Source organism: Pyrenophora tritici-repentis, chromosome 5 (assembly GCF_003171515.1).
Source record: "Pyrenophora tritici-repentis strain M4 chromosome 5, whole genome shotgun sequence".
Taxonomy (NCBI): domain Eukaryota; kingdom Fungi; phylum Ascomycota; class Dothideomycetes; order Pleosporales; family Pleosporaceae; genus Pyrenophora; species Pyrenophora tritici-repentis.
Window position 1 is genome coordinate 2,833,588 of NC_089394.1, and position 18,930 is coordinate 2,852,517.

Here is an 18,930-nt window from a genome sequence, read left to right on the forward strand (position 1 = left end):
TATTGCCCGTGCTTACTTACCCTACCGTCGGTACCTACCGAAACCCACCCACCCAGCAGCTACGCATACCCATCGCACGTCCCTTCCGTCGGGACGACCGAACAAGCCAGCGGCCCGAGCAGAAAGCAAGATGCGCATCCGCGTCGGCGTCGGACAAGCGAAAACGAAGGGGAAAAGTAATATAACATGGTTCACCATTGAAAATGTGAAATCCGGCGCACTGCGCACGGTTAGAAGCAGTGGTAGAGGGAAAAGCAGGGGGAACGGGGGCGTATCTATGGCTTTTTTTGCTGGACACGCAAGTAAGTAACGCAAGCTAAAGGATGATTCCTTTTTTTGGAGACTGGAAACGATGGACTGGGCAGGTGAGAGGGAAAAGGAAGGAAGGGGGGTTTCTGGAAGAAAATGCTAGTGCTGGTTTATGCAGGGTGGAAAGGGAAAAACATGGGCCTAGTGGTAGCGTGGGATGATGCGTGGGTTTGGTGGTGGCTACTACCCCTTTCTCGCTGCAAGGGAAGGAGAGACGGAGCCTGTGGAGAAGGGGCGAGTGGAGGTGTTTGTGGTATGTGGCATAAGGTATGCGGTAATGTGGTAGTTCAAGTGCCGCATATATAGTAGTCGGATCACCATCTATGATACGATCAAATGGGGTGTATTTATCGAAAGATTAGACTATGGGATGAGATATTACGCGAGTGTTGGTATACAGTACGTGAAACTGTAGGATATAATTAACAAGAAGGTCCCGCGGCGACTATGGCACGTCTCTGAGCGGAGGAAGTTTTGATAAGCTGTCCTATTGCCTAGATATATTAGCTGGGTATCGTTGTAGAGTGAAAAATACGATGAATCAAGCGTGTGCAAGATACCTTTTTGTTAACAAAGTTGGGCAAAAAGAGACAAAAGGTACCAAAAAGTTGCAAAAAAGTTGCAAAAAGACATACACCCGATGAGGGGCTCGAACCCTCAACCTTGAGATTAAAAGTCTCACGCGCTAGCCAATTGTGCCAACCGGGTGGGAGCTATTGATGGAGGATTTTTCGATTGAATAAATAATAATCTTAAATTATCAGCCGAAAATGCGGAAAAGGAATCGCAAGCGGGTACCACGGAAAGATGGCAAGCGGTGGGTGACTAACAGAGTCTTACCAAGTGGGGTGGAGTGAGATGGCGGGGCTAGGGTTATGCGTCATCGATTTTTAGGGTATCAGAGTGGAGATGGTTCGGGGGATACTCGGCGATTAGGCATCACAGTTACATTCAAGTGTTATAAGTTATCTTAACTCTGTTTTATGATCCTGATGACCTTGCTCGTCAACCGCTTCTTCTATCTAAGTCATGTATCTCTGGTGGGGCCTTTCTCGCGGATGTAGCGTCTGCTCTTACTTTCGTCGAAAGACAAGTCCTAAACCACCAAAAGATAACGAGAGACCGGTGAAGATAACAAGGGGTCCATACGTCGTCCCGTATCCAAAGTGCCCTACTGACGTCGTGCTTCCAGCCTGGATGAGAGGCACACTGACAAGCCCACCCGCTACATAACCGATACCCCTGGCACCATTAAGCAAGCCAAACAGCACTCCACTGTCGACTGCCTCATTATTTTGCGCTGCATCGTTTTCCATTTCATTTACAATTCCTCCCCAGGTTGCACTGTAACCACTAGCAAAGAAGCCGAAAGTGATGGCAAACAACACTAGTAAAGGTATACCCCCTTGCGCGGCCAAGCCCCAGAGCAAAAACGCAGATAGAGCGGAGGTGACTGCGGATATTGCGGTAACTGTCAGAGCAGAGGCATGAAAGTACTTGTTGTCGCTCAAAAAGCCGAAGAAGGTGGAGGAGCAGATACCAGGTATATTGATCAGAGTGATAAGGAGTGTCGAAAAGGTATGCGACATTTTGGACACATTGCGTGCGTACTCGTTGATGTATGTTTGCGGGATACCGTAACCAGCGCTCTGGAGCAAAGTTGCGATACTGTAGACCCAGAAAGTCCGATGCTTGAGAAAGTGCCAGGGGATTTTTCGTCCATGAGTAGTGCTTGCGTTGATGCTTGAACGAGGCGTGTGTATCAGTAGGATGGAGAGAATAGCAGTTCCTACTGTAATAGCGGCCCATACGATCAAGGTAATTTGGAAGCCGTAGCGATCGAGAAGTCCTCGGAAGATGAACGGACAAACTGATCCCACAATGTTTTTTGTGGATAAGCAGATGCCGTAGGCTACAGCTCGATTGCAAATCCTGTTCTTGGTATTGAACCATTCGCCGAGGGACAGCGTAGTCGGGCTGTATACAAGGGCGCATCTTAATGCTGCCAGTACTCCCTGTGTCGCGACAAGATGCCAAACATGTTTACTAAGTGCCGACAAGATAAAGCCGGTGCATGCCAGTAGAGCGCCGCAGATTGCTGCAGTCTGGCGATAACCGGCCCAACGTTTGGTGAATAAAGCAAACAGCACAGGAATAGATAGGTACATGACGCTGTTTGATGTTGTCCCAATGATACCGGTGATTTTGCGACCGCCTTCCAGTTTCCAATTGTCGAAATAGTATTCTTGAAGAACCCCGTAGCTCATGGCGAAGCCTATATTTGTGAGATTGTTTCTTACTTCTACCTGAATGCGAAGTTTTGAGTATCATACCCCATATCTGTAGCTGTGATAACGCAGAGCCTAGGAGAGCGAATGCTCTCTTCCTGTCTGAATCTCGCTGTCTGGTAGCTTGCTCGGCACCATCTCTCATGTTAATTTCTTGCTCGCCGGAATGCGACTGCTGTGGCTCGCAGAGAGATATGCCGCCGGCTCCTTCATTGCGTGTCATCACGGAAAGCTGGACTGAGTTCATCGAGTTGGGCGGGAGCCACATCCAATATAACACAGGTGCTTTACAAGAACAATCAAGAACTAAGCAAAGGAGCGAATGAAGGGATGGCGATCAGTAATAAAGAGCGTAGTTATGATGTCATTTGCAACAACAACACTAACATGAGAGGGGCACGTTTTCAGGAGCATCTTTTACACAAACATGAGTAGATTCATTCAAAATGTCTGCTCTATAAAGTGAATAGGTAAAATGACGCCTACACGCGCTTCTTTGTCACCATCTTCAGTTGCCTCTTTACCTTCTTCACGCCCTTCGAAGCAAAATGCACAATAGATTTCATGCGACGCCGCAACTCCTCGTTGTCGACTTCCTGCCAAGTCTTTACTTTATGAACAGGTACGAAATCCTCAAAACGAGTGCTCGCAGGTGAAACTTCAGGTAGGCGCTGCGTGCAAGCACTATGTTGCCAGCTTGATTGCTCGAATGACACAGTGTGTGATCTTAAATCCATTATGGGAGAAGAAACGGCCGAGTTGCGAGGTGTGTATGGGAAGTATACCATGAACTCCTCAAAAGAGTATGCCGTTACAGGCGATGGGTTTTCTTGGGAGTGGCGGTTGATTGGTGAAGTCGAGATATACATAAACCGTAAAGTTGAGTTGCATTTGAACGAGATGTTATAGTAAGGGAAGTTTACAAGTTGGTTATAGATTCCGCGGGGATGGAAATAATGCCTCGTAGATCCACAGCAAGACCTCTTGCTGTGAAAGTACTTGGTGGTGTCGAATGTCCATATGAGACATAGTGAGAGAACATTAGCATATGAAGCTCAGGTGATGCATGAAGGACAGGTTTCAGAGGTAAATCACCTTGGGACAATTCTACATACACTGGCCAAGACACGGCGCAAGTGTATGGTTACCGAGATAGGAAATAACCCCTGATATATTCCAAAGACCAGTACTAGTACTATAAACGATACCCAGGCGTTAAGCAAGCGTCTGAACACGGGCGAATCCTTCATGGATGTCTTCTGGCTGTGCTTAGCACCTGTTGCGCCTCGAAGCTGGCTGGACCAGAACTAATGCCCAAAACATTTACAAGTTCGCCCATTGAGATGTCGATTTGAATGCATATACAATTTCTGATCTATGCAGTGTATGGCGGATAATGTGTATGTGTTGAAGCGTGCATGTCGGAGGGGCACGGTCAGCAGTTGACGTGAATGCCGCCAAGCCATTTAACCACTTTACGCGTCTGCCTCGGGACGCGTCTTCCAGATTCACGCTTCAACAAATTTACTACTCCACAATATCGCACAATAATACTCTCACAATGGCGCTGTTAGTAGACAAACATCGACCGCGCAACCTAGAAGCGCTCAGCTATCATCCAGAGCTTTCAGATCGCCTACGAGCTCTTGTAAGAAATTCGAATAAGTTACTAAACAGCACATTATCTGACATGACACTTCCTAGGCTCAAAGCGGTGACTTTCCACATCTTCTCGTATACGGCCCCTCCGGTGCAGGTAAGAAGACGCGTATTGTGGCAACTCTCAAAGAACTCTATGGTCCCGGTGTCGAAAAGATCAAGATCGATGCGCGTGTCTTCCAGACTACCACGAACCGTAAACTCGAATTCAACATTGTCGCCTCTGTCTACCACCTCGAAATCACTCCGTCAGATGTCGGAAACTATGACAGAGTAGTTGTGCAGGATCTGCTGAAGGAGGTCGCACAAACACAACAGGTTGATCTGGGCGCAAAGCAACGATTCAAGGTTGTAGTCATCAACGAGGCGGATCACTTGACGAGAGATGCGCAAGCTGCATTGAGGCGGACAATGGAGAAGTACAGCCCGAATTTGCGACTGATCTTGCTGGCAAACTCAACAAGCAACATCATTGCACCCATCAGGAGTAGAACGCTGCTCGTGAGGGTTGCAGCGCCCACCGAAAGCGAGATTTGCAGTGTACTGAGTAAAGTCGGGAAGAAGGAGGGATGGAAGGACGTTGAAAGCCTGAACCAGAGGATAGCGAAAGACAGTGGGCGGAACTTGCGAAAGGCACTGCTCATGTTCGAGGCAGTTCACGCACAAAAGTACGTCCCTTTCTTGCCTACACGTTTACGCGCTGTAATAACACATTGTTAGCGAGAAAATTACCGATCAAACTCACATCCCACCTCCTGACTGGGAAGCCCTCATTGAGCAAATCGCTCGTCAAATCGTCGAAGAGCGTTCCCCACAACGTTTACTTCAAGTCCGCGCCTCGCTTTACGATCTTCTATCGCATTGCATCGACTCTACAACTATCATCAAGACGCTGACATGGAAACTCATACCGAAAACGGACGATGCGCTGAAGCCCGAGGTCATCAAGTGGGCGGCATTCTACGAACACAGATGTAAGATGGGCAGCAAGCAGATATTCCATCTGGAAGCATTCGTGGCCAAGTACATGAGGTTGTACGAGAGGTATGTAAACTCCCACAATGCGAGTTTGAGAGAAAAGCTAACAAACTCCACAGCTTTGCAATGGGCATAGATTTCGACGACTCATCATAAGGGGTGAAAATGTATACAGCGCACTTAGTTGAGACATGGTTCCACTATGCATGAGCAAGAGGGGGTTTGGTGTTTGTTGGGCGCGTCTCGCGTACGGCGTTTTATGGTTACGTCATAGCATCGAGCTTTCCCCATAACTCGAACCCTTCAAGCTTCAATACACCTCAATTTCACCATTTGAACGCACAATCCTCTTGAATTTCTACTCATATATCTGATAAACCTTTTTCTCAAAACGTCAAGCTTCCACACCTCTCTACACCACCATGTCAGATAAACTCATGGACACTGAGCCTGGCGGCGAGCGACAAAACCAGTACGAAGGCGTCCATACCTTCGTCGAGCCGCACTCCAAGCAAGCCGGCCAATTCGGCGGTATGTCATCTTAGTTCTACCTGTCATATATTAGCTAACACGTACCTTCGTAGACCCCTCAACTGGCACATCCACCGATACCAAGACCAGCGATCCAGGCGCCCCAAACACACACGGCATCACTCCTGCAGACAAGATCCGCTACGGACAGAGCATCCAAGAAGGCGGCATGGGGGGCAAGACGACGAGTTCGACAGGCGAGGCGAACAACGATTCAGGGTTTGGAGGAACTGAGGCTCTGGGCGATGATGACGAGAGTGCTGCGAAGCAGAGGAAAGAGCAGGGTTATGGTGGAGATAAGGACATGGATAGGACTATTGGCGCCTAGTAAACACCGCCACACATGGGAGTGAGGATACATGGGGTAATAGGAGAACATCCCGAGGCAAAATACTGGATTGCTTTGCGAAAGGTCATACGAGATGGCTTGGGCCTACTGTGTGAGGCTTGACCTATACACACACACACACACACACACATATATATATATATATATATATATATACACTAGTATACAATAATGATATGACATGATTGCCCCCCCTCTAAACTGTCCATCCAGTCTTCAAGCCCAAACGCCATCGCTATGCAAGCCAGACCCACGGAGCATTCGTGCAACGTAAACAATGAGGAGAGATATCTAAGCAGAGATGAGAATAAAGCGGAGAGAAAAAATGCCCATCACCGCTTATAAAAAAATCGGTCCACTTCAGTACTTCGTAGCATCGTCAATGCCGCGTTCGACTTTGCCCAGCTTCCTCGCCAACGCCCTCTCCCTCTCCATGATACTCGACAGTGTATCCCCCCTCTTGCTTACACCCCCCAGATCTCCGTGTCCAGTCATCATCGTACTCCCCATGTCGCCCCTGCTGACACCATTCCTGCTACCACCGCCCCAAGCTCCTACGCCCCACCCGCCTCCACCGGCGATTGCAGGTCGAATAGGTTCTCTGGTGCCAAGGGCATGCGGTCCATGGCCGTACATACTGACGCGTTGTACTTTGCGGAGCTTGTGTAGACCGTAGACTGCAACGATGGCGCCGAAGACTGAGCACCAGGCGCTTATGCCGTAGAAGCCGAAATCGGACTCTTCGATAAAGTTCTTCAGGTTCATTCCGTAGAGAGCTGCGACAAAGGTTCCAGCTGTGATTGCGAGGGTGAGAATGGAGAACTTCAAGTCGAGCAGCATGAGAGAGTTGCGGTTGGCGTCGAGGATGGCTTTGACGCTGGGAGACTGTTAGTATTGCAGTTTTTGACTGAAAGTGATGTGAGGGGAACATACATTTCCTCTGTGTTCCTAATGCTCGACACCAAGTTCTCGGCTGCTTGTACGATTTCATCAGCGACTTTATGGTATGATTCCAGGAGCATTTCGACTTCAGTGTGGTCGTCGTCTTCGCGTGTCTTGCCCTCTGCCTTTTCCGTCAAGTACATAGCGCTCAAGTCATCGTCTGCTTCCAGTAATTCCTCAAGTGCGTTCCTGACCAATCGAGCCTTTTGTTCGAAACTACCGAGCTTTTTGCTGTAGATCAACAGATACCGCAGCTTGTCCCTGTCAATGTCTTCTTCTAGTTCCCTCAGGACACGTACGACTGGCTCACTGACACCTTCAAACTCCTTTTCCAAACTTAGTGTCACGCTTATCAGGACAGCTTCGAGGGCTCGGAATTCGTATGCAAGGGTACCGTTTAAAGTCGATTCTTTCTGACGCAGCTTGAGATCGAGATCGTACATGAATACGGACTGCGACTTCGAATCGGTCGTGCCGTATGCATCGAATACGAGGACGCGGTTGTGCTTCAACAACACGCGCAGATTGAGAAGGTTTATAAGGATAGCGGAGGGTCGAACGAGGATATGGGGAAGGAGCGAGGAGTCAATCTTTCGGAGATCACGAGGAAGAAGCCCGTACTAATACCAACTATCAGCTACAGAGACTTGAAGAGCCAGCCAACATGCGTACCTTGGCGATCAACTCGCTCTTTTTGAACTCCCCACTAACGAGCGTGACATTGCCATGCTCGTCTAGTTCCGTACAACGCATTTTGAGCTCATTTGTAGGCCGCATGATGCGACCTAGGCTACTACTAAACCCCGTTGAGCCTGGCGACGTCTCATCCGGTGGGGGAGGAGGCGCCTGCAATTGCCCGAGTCGTCGCATCTTGGCTATCTTGAAGATATTCCATCCTTCCTTTGGGCGGGTTGTAGAAAAGTTTCGGTACATCGGGAGTTCGCCTGACTTCATTATGCTTTTTGAAGATTGTTCAATGGCGAGTGACTTGTCCAGGGCTGGTAAACAATGCGAAGTTGCAAATATCCTCTCCCCAGTACCATTCCCCCTCTTCACACCGCGCATATTCGCTCTGCATGTGTTTCCGGAACCCCATCCGATCCCGCTTCTCATGACGATGCCGCGCCGTTCCCCGTTCCCTGGCGTGCATTGCGCCAACGGTCGTTCGAAAGCATTGTTGACTTGAACCCGTAGAAAGCTCAGAACCGACGGCGAGGGGGCAGCGACTCTGTGAAGCAAGGCAGGCTTCATAACTGTCCCTACACAGAATTTCATAAGCGGAGGCGATCCATATAGTCGTGGTCTGAGTCTTCGCTCTGCATCTCATGGTATGGATTGGGGCGCGACCGTCGAAAATCTTAGCGCTAGTGACGTCACGTGCGTTCGCGCATCCAAGAGATCGGGATCGATCGCTACAAGCGATAAAGTTTATCACCTCTACTCCGACAGTATCAATGGCATGGCTCATCCGCTCTACAACGCCCTGATTCGCACTCATCACATCACATCCCGCAAAAAAGTAGCCAAACTCAAAGCCGCAGCATCGATTTGCCATGTCTATGCTCTCCTCCGATATGGTGGCTGTCCAGGCATTATGTACTGTCAAGGCTCAGAGTCTGGCGTGAGAGAGTGGGTAGCAAATGTGCAGAGACTGCGCTATAAGGACTTTCAGCTGGTCAAAAAGCCCGCGGGCAAGGAAGTTGACGGGAAAGATTTCAAAGATACTATCACGTATGGGAAGCTGGAAGAGGTGGATAGCGTCAAAGATTTTGGGGCTAGGATGGAGGGTATGGGGGTTTGGGGTTGGTGGAGGGAAGGCATGGGCTACGTGGGTGATAAATGACATCTCTATCTCTGCACGAGTACTCTTGGCACATGCTGAAATGGATATTCACCATACGATCATTCATTGAAAACCAGGCCTAGATTGCGAAACTATGCTATTCTATGCTGATATCCGGTCCATAAGACCTAATCACCCCCTATATTAATACTCTTTCGCCAACTTAGATCTCGCACGCAGCAAATGGCCATACTTGAACATGACAAAAGGAATCAAACTCAACACCGTGCCAAACATTGCTAGGATCAATCCCGCATACTGACTCCCCACGTTATGGAAGAATGCATTCGCGAAAAGCGGCGTCACGGCGCCCAGCGTGTTCCTCATCAAGCCTTGACCTGCAATCGCCGAAGAAGACGTCTCGCCATAGCAGTCGGCAGTGTACGAGTATGTGCTTTCGAAGACGAAGAAGATACCGAATGCGATGGGTGCAAGACCAATGACCGGCCCGACCCAGGACAAGTATCCGTATTGTGTGAAGGAGTAGATGAAGAGGCCGACAGGAAGCCAGACAGCGCCAAACATAGCTCCGTAGAGACGATGTTCGGGAACTACGCGGACATTGGGGTCTGCCTGTAGCTTGTTGAACTTGTTCATTTGGAAATGGTGAGCAGCCCAGCCCAAGAATGTGCCAACAGCCAGGGAGATGTAGGGCAGACCGCTGACACCTTCATTCCAACCACGCTTCTCGGTGAAGGTGATGGAAATGACAGAGAGGAAGAGGAAGACTACAGCCCAGCAGAAGGCGATCCAGAGACCAAAGGCGAAAACGACGGGTTCGGTAACGAGCATGCGGATCGCCTTTACGGAAGAGGCTTTGAGCATGGATTTGACGTCGGGTGTGTAAATGTCGTCCTCAGCAACGTAGCGGTCATCTCCTGTTGCCTTTTGGAGTTGCTTTGCGCGCTTATGTAGCCTAGCACCACCGCGAGTCTCCGGAAAATAGAAGAAGATGAGGATCAACAAGGGAACGTTGGCTAGGCCTTGAATTCCCTCGATCCAGCGCCAGCCGAGCGACTGGTCGATGAAACCAGCGTAGATGGGCGCGGCGACTGTACCGAAGATTGCGACGAAACTGAACATGGCCATGGGTCGGCCGCGCTTATGAGGTTCGTACATGTCGTCAAAGGTACCGCCGACGAGGATGGTACCTACGCATCCAAAGAGACCGAGTAGCAGGCGGAGACCGATGATGGTGGCGATGTCCTTTGCCAGGGCGAGACCGATGAAGAGGAGCGAGAAGCACAAAAAGGCACTGGCATACACGATCTTACGACCAACAAGTTCGCAGAAAGGAGCCAGTACCATGGGTGCGATGGCACAAGAGATGTTGAAGGTGAACAATCCAAGCTGGCCATAGATATTGTCGACACCAAACTCTTCGCACATGCTGCCGATGCCTGAGCTGTATGCTGTTGTGGCAAGACCGATGAACAATGTCATCAGATTCAGAAGCGTGGTGACACTGCGCTTGTACCACGGGTTCCAGTTGAAAGGGTTCTCCTTATCGCCGGTAGCAAAGGTCAGGACGATGTACTCCTTGCCCTCGTGGTTGACCAACTCAGTCAATGTGAGAGGCATATCGCAGTCTACCTTCTTGATCTCACCACAAGCCGGATCAATGTCTTCAACATCATCGGTAAGATGTTTCCCACCAGCGATCCTTCCAATCATGTATTCGCCCTTCTCGTTACGCTGAATCTCTTCGTTGAAGAGTGCGGGCTCGGAGTCGGCATCGTTCTCGAGTTTACTGTTCACTCTAGAGAGCAAGGCAGGTGTTGTAGGGCCAGTGTTTGCGGCAGTGTTGGCAGCGGTTTGCGCGGCGGTTGTGCCACCTATCGTGGCAGCAATGGAACCATTTCGGGGTGTGACGACAGAGCCATTTCGAGGTGTGACTGGCGCGCTGCGAGCTACTCTGTATGACGAGTTTGCCCTTGATGCTGCTAATGAGGTAGGTCTCGAGGATTTGTTGTAAAAAGATGGCCCATAGTACCCAGACATGTTGGTCGTAGTTCAACGCGGGTCTTGCTTGGGAAAGCAGAGAGATGAACTCGAAATGACGGCTAGAAAGAAACGGCCATCTTTTTCAATAGACTGAAAGGGACCCTTGTACAGTTGGTCTATCAAAATCGGCGAGGCACCGGCGTCATCGGCTGGGGCGGTGGAAGCCCTGCTTTCCCGTCTATGGCTTGACCGTAAACGCCCGATAAGCGTGCACGGCAATGATGTGAGCACAGAGATATGCCATACAGCCCTGCAATCAACGTCATGAAAAATGTACGGAGCTGCCCTGTAGGGTTCATCGCTGTCGTCAGGGGAGTGGCGAGACTAAAAAAAATCTGCTATCTGTAACGTGTACGGACACTATGCGGTCTAGCTTTCCCAAGATGCGAGAAGAGTCTGGTGTTGAGGCTCTGCGGAACTCCACTTGGTGCGCGGACCAGTCGGCAGATTCACGGCATGACGTCGTATGTGGATATGCTAACGCCGAATTTTGTAAGCTGCATGCATTGCAAGGAGAACTGGATGGCAGCATGTTCGAGGCAGCCGCGAAGGCCCGAGCACGCGTGTACGAAAGCTGCCTAGAGGGTGTGATCGACGATGCTTCTCATATGGTGGATGACTTCCCGTCATCGTCAGACTCCTGCTCATAACTGCGTACGTATCTTGATTCACAGTAGTTTTTAGCGAATCTTGATCTCTGCGTCACTTGTTAGGTATACTGTGCTGCTGTGTGGTCTCTGTACAATCTACGACTGTGTTCCTCTAGATAAAGCAATTATTTGCGAGGGCTGGGGATGATCATATTTTTGAACCTACTCACATAAAAGGCTGGGTTATCCCGAATGAGTGATATGAGATGCGACCGAATAGATGACGGCTTTTGAGTAAGGTTTAGTGTAAGAGAAATGTAGAAAGTAGTATTGCGGAAACCGCTAGATCTATCAGGCGGAAGCTTCATGTGTATAGTAAATGGCCACAATCAGAAGAACAAGCTGACCGGAAGGCATGGCAACGGTGTTCCTATGGCCATCAACCGGGTATGGTTCCATGAGAATCCATGTCAAAATTTAATAAGAGATGGCAGAACACCTGGCGATGTGATGGGCCTGGAAACGAGGCATTCCGATTATATAGAGATGCAGATCCTGCAAGTGGTGAAAATTATTTAGTAGAAACAGTGTTGTGGTCGAAGGTTGATCATGTCAAGGTAGGCTTGAGTCTAATCAAGACATCAGTGCATCCGTCACGAGAGTACAAGGGCAGCATTTCGCTTGGTCATGAATGCCATTGTTTTGTGTGAATTCCTGATAAATCCATGATCGTTATAGGACCGGCATCTTGATGCGGCAATGAGCCATGTTGTCCTTCAGGCTGCCGATGCGAAGAAAATGCTCGAAGAACTCCACCCCAGTGCCCAAATTTCCCTTAAACCTCGGCGATTTCGCGGAGACGACGGATCGTTGACCTTGTGGCGGCAGCAGCGGGAGTTCTGAGTATTTGTTAGCATTCCCTCAATACTGCTGCGCATGCAAGCTATTGGGTGCGTGGGTTTCTTACGAGACGGTGTAAGCACCTCCAGCGGTCACCTTTCCACACGACTTGCAGTCCCAGATACCGACAGCCCGGCGCTTGACGGTGTTCTTGCCGCTTGTAGCCGTCAGTAATTATCCTCTAATCGACCTATGGAAGCGTAACGTACCAGAAGCTGCATGTGTAGCGGGCGTGTTGTGTGATCTATTATGGCTATGAGCGACGACTTGTGACGAGCGATTCAGACAATTTTACGCACCTCCATCTTCTTCACCTGCTTCCTGAGACTGGCACCGTAACGGGTACCATACTTTCCGGTGATGCCGACCTTCTTTGTGCGCTTCGTCATTTTGGCGGTTGTGTGAGTTGACGATGGGTAGATGGGTCGAAATTGGGATTTCGTGCTGCAAGCCGTGGACTGGGCACTGCTCGAAATTCGCTTAGCAGCACACCACGTGACTCGGTATCGGAACAACCAGTTTCCGGGCCATTTCACTGGTCCGAGTGAGGCGCTCAGTGGACTGTGCGAGCGTCTGATCGGTGTTAGTGAGATGACCTCCGGTAGACAATCCATCCATCAGGTTGCGTAAAGGGATGCACCCAGTATCTTGATCTACATATCGCTTTTTGCAGTGTCATAGTTGTCTCGGTCTTACCTTTTTCGCTGTGATTCGTAATCTATTCACTTTCAAGGCTGCAGATGCTCTGGCCGTACTCCACGGATGTGGGTGCAGGCATTCAACGCATTCACGAGTGTCAACTTGGAAGCAGCAAATTCACATGACGCAAGATTAACTGCCTCACCCGTTAGAAGAACTGTCAGGCTTTTGGCGACGGTTGAAATACAGATGGCAGCGCGATACACGCTGTGTGTGGCGGCAACCCTTCCGGCAACTCAAGCGCCGCACTATCTACTACACTCAGCCACCATAAGGCTTCATTCGCGACAAGTCACCGGAAGACCAATCATGTGGAGGACTCAGCACTTAAGGCGCCGGTCGTAGTTCGAGCCTCTCGGCTGCCAGGCTGCCGAGTAAATGTGAATCCGAAACAGTTGACAAGCGTACCAAGACGCCAAAAGACGACCGAAACCAGTTGTACCGCGATTACATGCGCTGATCGTCTGAAGAGTGAGCAGTTCTCAATGCCAGGCTCTATTTTCACAGGCAGTCTCAAGGATGTACCAACCTTTCGAGAGTTTTACCTGTCATGTATAGTTTGGGGCGTGATTAGCGGCGAAGATCTTGGATTGGAGATTGGAGGAAGCTAGAGGGTAAAGATTGTATATAACCTGAGGCAATGAGGTACATGGAGGCTGAAGACAAGATCACTATCAACATCAAACTGTCGCTACATCCTACTGCCTACTTCAACTTTTAACTTCTTATTCAACTCACCCTGATCGTTGTTCAGCGAACACATCATGGCTTCTCAATTCTTCCAGCAAGTAGCCTTTTTCCTAGTCGTAGCAGCATGTGCAGCTGGCCAGAAAGCTAGCATCATGCCTGAGGATCTCCAGGTGGGGTTCAGCTCAGACAAAGTACAAGTCAGCTTCACCGATGAAGCCATCAATGGCTTCAAAGACGGAACGGTTTTCACAGCGCAAGGTACAACAGCCATTTCCGTATACTTTCAACGATGCTCATATCTATATAGAAGTAGCTGAAGAGCCTACGTTCGCTCTTGGCGATAGCAACGGGATCTCTCCAACAACTTTGTATACCATTATCCTGGTAGACACGACATGCGATGACGCCCGCATCCTCCTCTTTGCCCAGTCCAACTTCAAGAACAACTTCGACATCACCAACATTGCAAGCGAAACTGAGCCTGCCCTACCTTACATCGCCCCCGGTACTCTCGGCGAAACAGGCGACGGTCGTCAATACAGTTTCATGATGTTTGAGCAGCCGGGCAGAGAAGAAATTACAGAGTTGCAGCTGCCTGCAGAAGGGGAGGCTTTCGATGCCCAGGCATTCCAGACTGAAAACGAACTACCTGATGCGATGGCAGGCGTTGCTATGATTGTGAATCTTGGGGGCGAGGTAGATTGTGAAGCGATCCCGGCGGCATTGAATGCCACGGCCGAAGCTGGAGCACTTAACTCGACTCTCATTGCAAATGGCACTGAAGTGGCAAACACGACTGCCGTTCCAGCCGCCATAGAGTCTGTAGCCGTAGCAGAAGCAGAGGCTCAAGCAGAGGCTCAAGCAGAGGCTCAAGCGGAGGCTCAAGTGGAGGCTCAAGTGGAAGCTCAAGCGGAAGCTCAAGCAGCAGCTCAGGCAGAAGCTCAAGCAGAGGCTCAAGCGGAAGCGGAAGCGCAAAACGCAGAGCCATCCATTATCGATTTGGCAGACATTTTATTGGCTAATGGAGGACTGCGCGGAATCAATCTCTTATCACAGAGCCGTATACCCGTCGAAAAGAAGGACACCGGTCATGTTCATGCTCGTCATGGCGATGAGCATGAAGGTGACCATGACCACAAAAGTGCTGCTACGGGCAATCTGCAAGTTCAAAACTGGACGATGGCTTCGCTGATAGTGGTAGTTGGTCTATTAATGTGGTAGCGAGACAATCCAAGTAGTGGATCGAAGACTATTTTTATGCATTGGACTGATAAATTTAGTTTCCGCTGTTTCGTCCGAAAATCCCCTGACTACTGCATATCCCGTCATTTCATCTACTCCTTTACAGCCTCCGCATAACTCTTCTCCATCCCACCGTCTTTCTTTATCAGCTCACCAACGATAAAGGGAATGGCATCTCTCGCCCCGTAGTACTTCAAGTCGTACTTATCCCACTCTCCCGCATCCCGCAGGTAGTCCGGTGTGTGTCTTTGCAATTCGCACCCACCCATGAAGAATGGCCAGCCCAAAACCGTGTATACAAGTTGCATAAACCGAGCTGCTACACTGCCCTCAGACCTCCAGGGGTTGACGACGTGCTCGCAAATCACCATACGGCCGCCAGGTTTTAGAAGGCTGTATAGACTTTTAATAGTTTGCGCGGGATGCGGAACACCGCAAAGCACACGGGTACAGCAGATTTCGTCAAAAATCCCATCGGAAGCCAATCCGCCTTTCCCACTGACGTCCAAGATCCCACTCTTGTGCAGTGCTGGAATTAGACTCTCGGGTTGTGCACCACAAAGCAGGGCATGGAACTTGCTTCCCAGTCCTCCCTTCTTTGCATTTAGCAGTAACCCCAGGTGGAGATCCTCAGCAGGCTCAGCACCATATACAGCGGTGATCAACTCCGGGTTGAACCGTGCAAGCATTTCTCCAGATCCTGGACCAATATCCAGGATGACGCCTTTACACTGCGAGAGCAGTTGGAATGTGGGGCCAGGCATCTCGGTAGACATTGCTTCGCCATTGTGTTTCCAGAGACGAGCAAAGGATTTAAAGCGCAGCTTCGTGATATTGAAGAGGGTAAAGGGACTCCATTCCATAAAGATGACCTCAAAAATAGTCATTACGAAGTCTGTTTGGACGTCAATATTGAAGACTGCGAGGTGGCACGACTTGAGATGACTTACGGTATGCTGCTATGCATAGGAGTCGGAGCGGGCGGAGGAGCGTCATACTCTCCTCTAGAAATTTTGGAGCCATGACGAGAACAAATTGCTCGTCTTGGATAGGCTTGAGGGGTGTCTTTTACGTCTATGAATATCGAGTACAGTGTGTAGGAGACAGGATCCGCCAATGGGAAATTTCAAACGGCCGCCATGAAACTAGAAATGCATACAGGAGCAGGTGAGGACAAAATGAAAGAAGGAAAACAGCGGATCAGCAGGAAAACATCATGGAGAGAAAGTTAGTCAGGGCCAGCTTACATCTAGCGGAGGCGATTGATAGGTCCATTAATCGCATTACGGAGATAAGAGGCGTGTGTGACGTCGTCTGAAGCTAGCTGCCAAAAAGGGCCGACCTCGGATGTGGCACGACGCACGAACCCCAAACCTCCCGGACTACGGAGGTGCCTTTCAAAAGTTTTGTCTGCTAAGAATAATTTAGCCAAAGTATAGCCGCCTTACTCGAGGCTTATCTCTCCCCTCAATATACTTATTACCACCTTATAGTTTAATTATCTTTAGGATGACTATATACAAGAATTCGCTTAATCTAAGCTTGGATCTTAAGCTAAGAGAGGTCTCTCTAGCAGTCCTGCCAGACTCTAACTGCCTTTGCTCTTAACTATAGGGCTCCTTTCTTCGTAGTCTCTCTCTTTATATAGAACTAGCACGGCTCAATATAGTTACAGTCTAGCGAGTTGCTACACTATAGTAGTCTCTTAACGTTATAGAGGCTATAGACTACGTTCTAATACTAGTAGGCGTGCGTAGGTGCCTTATCCTCTATTACTACTATGTAAGGCCTACTTTAGAGACAGTCCTTAGCGAAAGGAAGTAGCTTTAGGAGTAAAACGCAGGTCTGATATCTCCACCAGTCCACGCCACCTCCAGACGTACGCACCAGCTTACCCGTTCTCTCTGTCCACCTCTACTAAGGCTTCCTACTAGGCTTATTGCGTAATCCTATCCTTCTTATAGATATAGACAGCTCCTAATCCTCTCGCTGTAGAGGCTTAAGCTCAGCGTTCAGCTACTTAATCTTCTAGGCAGCATCTTCTCTCTCTGCCTTTATCTTAGGTAGCATACATGGGCAAATCGTTTTCTAGAAAACAGGTTAAGCAGCCGTTAGCGTACCAAACTCTGTCTTTACCAATCGGAGAGAATCCTGTTACTCACATGCTCTTTTTGATTGGCTTAGAACGGCTTTGGTACGCTAACGGCTGCTTAACCTGTTTTCTAGAAAACGATTTGCCCATGTATGTTAGGTAGATAGACATAGTAGGGGCCCTTCTTATCGTAGGAGAAGCAGCCCTAGAACATAAACTTAGAGTACCTCTTCTACCTTTAACGAATACAGCTCTTAACTACTCTCTCGTCTACCTTTCTCTAGATCCTATAGCCCCCACGTCTGTGGTTAATTACTACAGACCACAGATGGCAACAAGCCAGCCAAGCTGCTATCAAGCCAAATGTGGCCCCTGCTCACTAGCGGCCTAGAATATATAGGTATAGCTATACCTAAATAGAGGGGTGGCACTACGCTGGCAAATGGGTCGGGGTGTGGTTGGGGTTGGGTTAGAAATTTTGCGACCCCAACCCAACCCCAACCCATTTGTCAGCGCCAAGCTTAGGGTTGGGTTGGGGTTGGGTTGGGGTCGCACGGACCATGGGTTAGGGTTGGGTTATAGTAAAAAAATTGCAAGATGTATAATATAGATTTCAATAAAAGAAAAGTTTATATAGTATCACAGTAGATTAACACAGTGTAGCATTAACTAGTTTCATTTATAATATACAGAGGCTTCGCCAGCTAGCATTTAAGCACGTGTATCTAGATATATCTTATAATCTAGAGAAAAGCTAGTAACTCGCGCGCAAAGTAGCGCCTAGCCAATTGAGAATCCTTCTCTTGAATAGTAACCCTCTTTGCGTGAATAGCATTGATGTTGCAGTCTATAAAAGTTATTAAATGAAAAATAGTATAGGGTAGATAGACTATACCCTCAAAATAACCAACTAAGAAAGCTTCTGTAGCTTCCTGAAGAGCTTCGATTGCAGATCGTTGAAAGCGGATATCGGCCTTGTGCACCTGTGCAAATTCGCGCACTACGCGGGAAAAGGGGAGTTTTCGCAAGAGTAGTTCAAAACCTCTCTGGTATCTCTTGATTTCCCGTAATGCGACAGCTAAGCTAAATTAGAAAATAGCTGTGATAAACGACTGTGATAACCTACTGCCGGCCTTAAACTTGCGCTTCTTCTTAACAGCTACAGGTGCCTTTCGCGTAGACTTTCCTGCTACTTGACGTCTAGCCTTACTAGCAAGGGCCTTCTGAGCCGGCTTGCCGCCAGTAACTGTCTTGCCATCAGGACCACCCCGGCCGGCTTTACCGGTGACCTTAGGCCGTGGTTTTGTCCTTGCCATTGCGTAGTAGAGTAGATGATGAACGTAGGCGACGTATGTGATTAATTACTGTGATAAATGTGGTCGACAATTAAGAAAGTAGTAGGCTGAAAGAGTTAGGTAGCTGGAAAGTTTGGGCGACGGCAATTTCCCGATTTCCGCACTAGTAAAGGCAGCAGCGCACGGACTGCATGACGTAATTTGCTGTTTCACGATCGCATACAACCATTTCTGTTGCAAAATCAGTAGCGAGCATATCATACAAACGTGTTAAACTGCTGTGATAAACGCCGAGCTCGCGCATGCGTGCAGCCCAAAAATGAAGGAATCATCGATGTGTTGATCATTTTGGGTAATTTCCGCGTTTTCGCGCTAGCGCAGGCAGCAGCGCACGGACCATTTCTAGGTGAGCATAATGCTGTCTACCCATTTCTCCAGCCCCTGACGCCCAGTAACTCCCAACACCTAATAACTCTCTTTACTACATTGAAAACACCCCATTTACAACAGCGCATTATC

General features: G+C 49.0%; 9 protein-coding genes across 9 annotated transcripts; 3 read left to right on the forward strand and 6 right to left on the reverse strand.

Annotated features, from left to right (window-relative positions):
* Window positions 1–1,382: 1,382 nt before the first annotated feature.
* Window positions 1,383–2,820, reverse strand: PtrM4_110670 (AraJ, Arabinose efflux permease; the record flags this gene model as incomplete). Its single annotated transcript, XM_066107899.1, has 2 exons — window positions 1,383–2,584; window positions 2,643–2,820. 2 exons carry the CDS (start codon window positions 2,818–2,820, stop codon window positions 1,383–1,385), a joined length of 1,380 nt encoding a protein of 459 aa, XP_065962348.1.
* Window positions 2,821–4,158: 1,338 nt separating this feature from the next.
* PtrM4_110680 (HolB, ATPase involved in DNA replication) lies at window positions 4,159–5,390 on the forward strand (the record flags this gene model as incomplete). Its single annotated transcript, XM_066107900.1, has 4 exons — window positions 4,159–4,245; window positions 4,302–4,924; window positions 4,977–5,300; window positions 5,354–5,390. The coding sequence occupies 4 exons, from the start codon at window positions 4,159–4,161 to the stop codon at window positions 5,388–5,390; spliced, it is 1,071 nt and encodes a 356-aa protein (XP_065962349.1).
* A 266-nt stretch (window positions 5,391–5,656) lies between these two features.
* PtrM4_110690 (uncharacterized protein) lies at window positions 5,657–6,093 on the forward strand (the record flags this gene model as incomplete). Its single annotated transcript, XM_001935699.1, has 2 exons — window positions 5,657–5,765; window positions 5,819–6,093. The coding sequence occupies 2 exons, from the start codon at window positions 5,657–5,659 to the stop codon at window positions 6,091–6,093; spliced, it is 384 nt and encodes a 127-aa protein (XP_001935734.1).
* A 381-nt stretch (window positions 6,094–6,474) lies between these two features.
* PtrM4_110700 (CorA, Mg2+ and Co2+ transporter) lies at window positions 6,475–8,121 on the reverse strand (the record flags this gene model as incomplete). Its single annotated transcript, XM_001935698.1, has 3 exons — window positions 6,475–6,991; window positions 7,048–7,676; window positions 7,729–8,121. 3 exons carry the CDS (start codon window positions 8,119–8,121, stop codon window positions 6,475–6,477), a joined length of 1,539 nt encoding a protein of 512 aa, XP_001935733.1.
* Window positions 8,122–9,043: 922 nt separating this feature from the next.
* On the reverse strand, window positions 9,044–10,900 carry PtrM4_110710 (ProP, Permease major facilitator superfamily; the record flags this gene model as incomplete). The annotated part of the gene is made up of 1 exon (XM_001935697.1): window positions 9,044–10,900. One exon carries the CDS (start codon window positions 10,898–10,900, stop codon window positions 9,044–9,046), a length of 1,857 nt encoding a protein of 618 aa, XP_001935732.1.
* A 1,428-nt stretch (window positions 10,901–12,328) lies between these two features.
* PtrM4_110720 (60S ribosomal protein eL43) lies at window positions 12,329–12,782 on the reverse strand (the record flags this gene model as incomplete). The annotated part of the gene is made up of 4 exons (XM_001935696.2): window positions 12,329–12,392; window positions 12,461–12,550; window positions 12,603–12,637; window positions 12,693–12,782. 4 exons carry the CDS (start codon window positions 12,780–12,782, stop codon window positions 12,329–12,331), a joined length of 279 nt encoding a protein of 92 aa, XP_001935731.1.
* Window positions 12,783–13,856: 1,074 nt separating this feature from the next.
* Window positions 13,857–15,020, forward strand: PtrM4_110730 (KfrA-N multi-domain protein; the record flags this gene model as incomplete). The annotated part of the gene is made up of 3 exons (XM_066107901.1): window positions 13,857–14,040; window positions 14,090–14,874; window positions 14,925–15,020. The coding sequence occupies 3 exons, from the start codon at window positions 13,857–13,859 to the stop codon at window positions 15,018–15,020; spliced, it is 1,065 nt and encodes a 354-aa protein (XP_065962350.1).
* A 96-nt stretch (window positions 15,021–15,116) lies between these two features.
* Window positions 15,117–16,047, reverse strand: PtrM4_110740 (UbiG, 2-polyprenyl-3-methyl-5-hydroxy-6-metoxy-1,4-benzoquinol methylase; the record flags this gene model as incomplete). The annotated part of the gene is made up of 2 exons (XM_001935694.1): window positions 15,117–15,919; window positions 15,975–16,047. The coding sequence occupies 2 exons, from the start codon at window positions 16,045–16,047 to the stop codon at window positions 15,117–15,119; spliced, it is 876 nt and encodes a 291-aa protein (XP_001935729.1).
* Window positions 16,048–17,859: 1,812 nt separating this feature from the next.
* Window positions 17,860–18,432, reverse strand: PtrM4_110750 (HHT1, Histones H3 and H4; the record flags this gene model as incomplete). Its single annotated transcript, XM_001935693.2, has 3 exons — window positions 17,860–17,963; window positions 18,012–18,194; window positions 18,243–18,432. The coding sequence occupies 3 exons, from the start codon at window positions 18,430–18,432 to the stop codon at window positions 17,860–17,862; spliced, it is 477 nt and encodes a 158-aa protein (XP_001935728.1).
* Window positions 18,433–18,930: the final 498 nt, after the last annotated feature.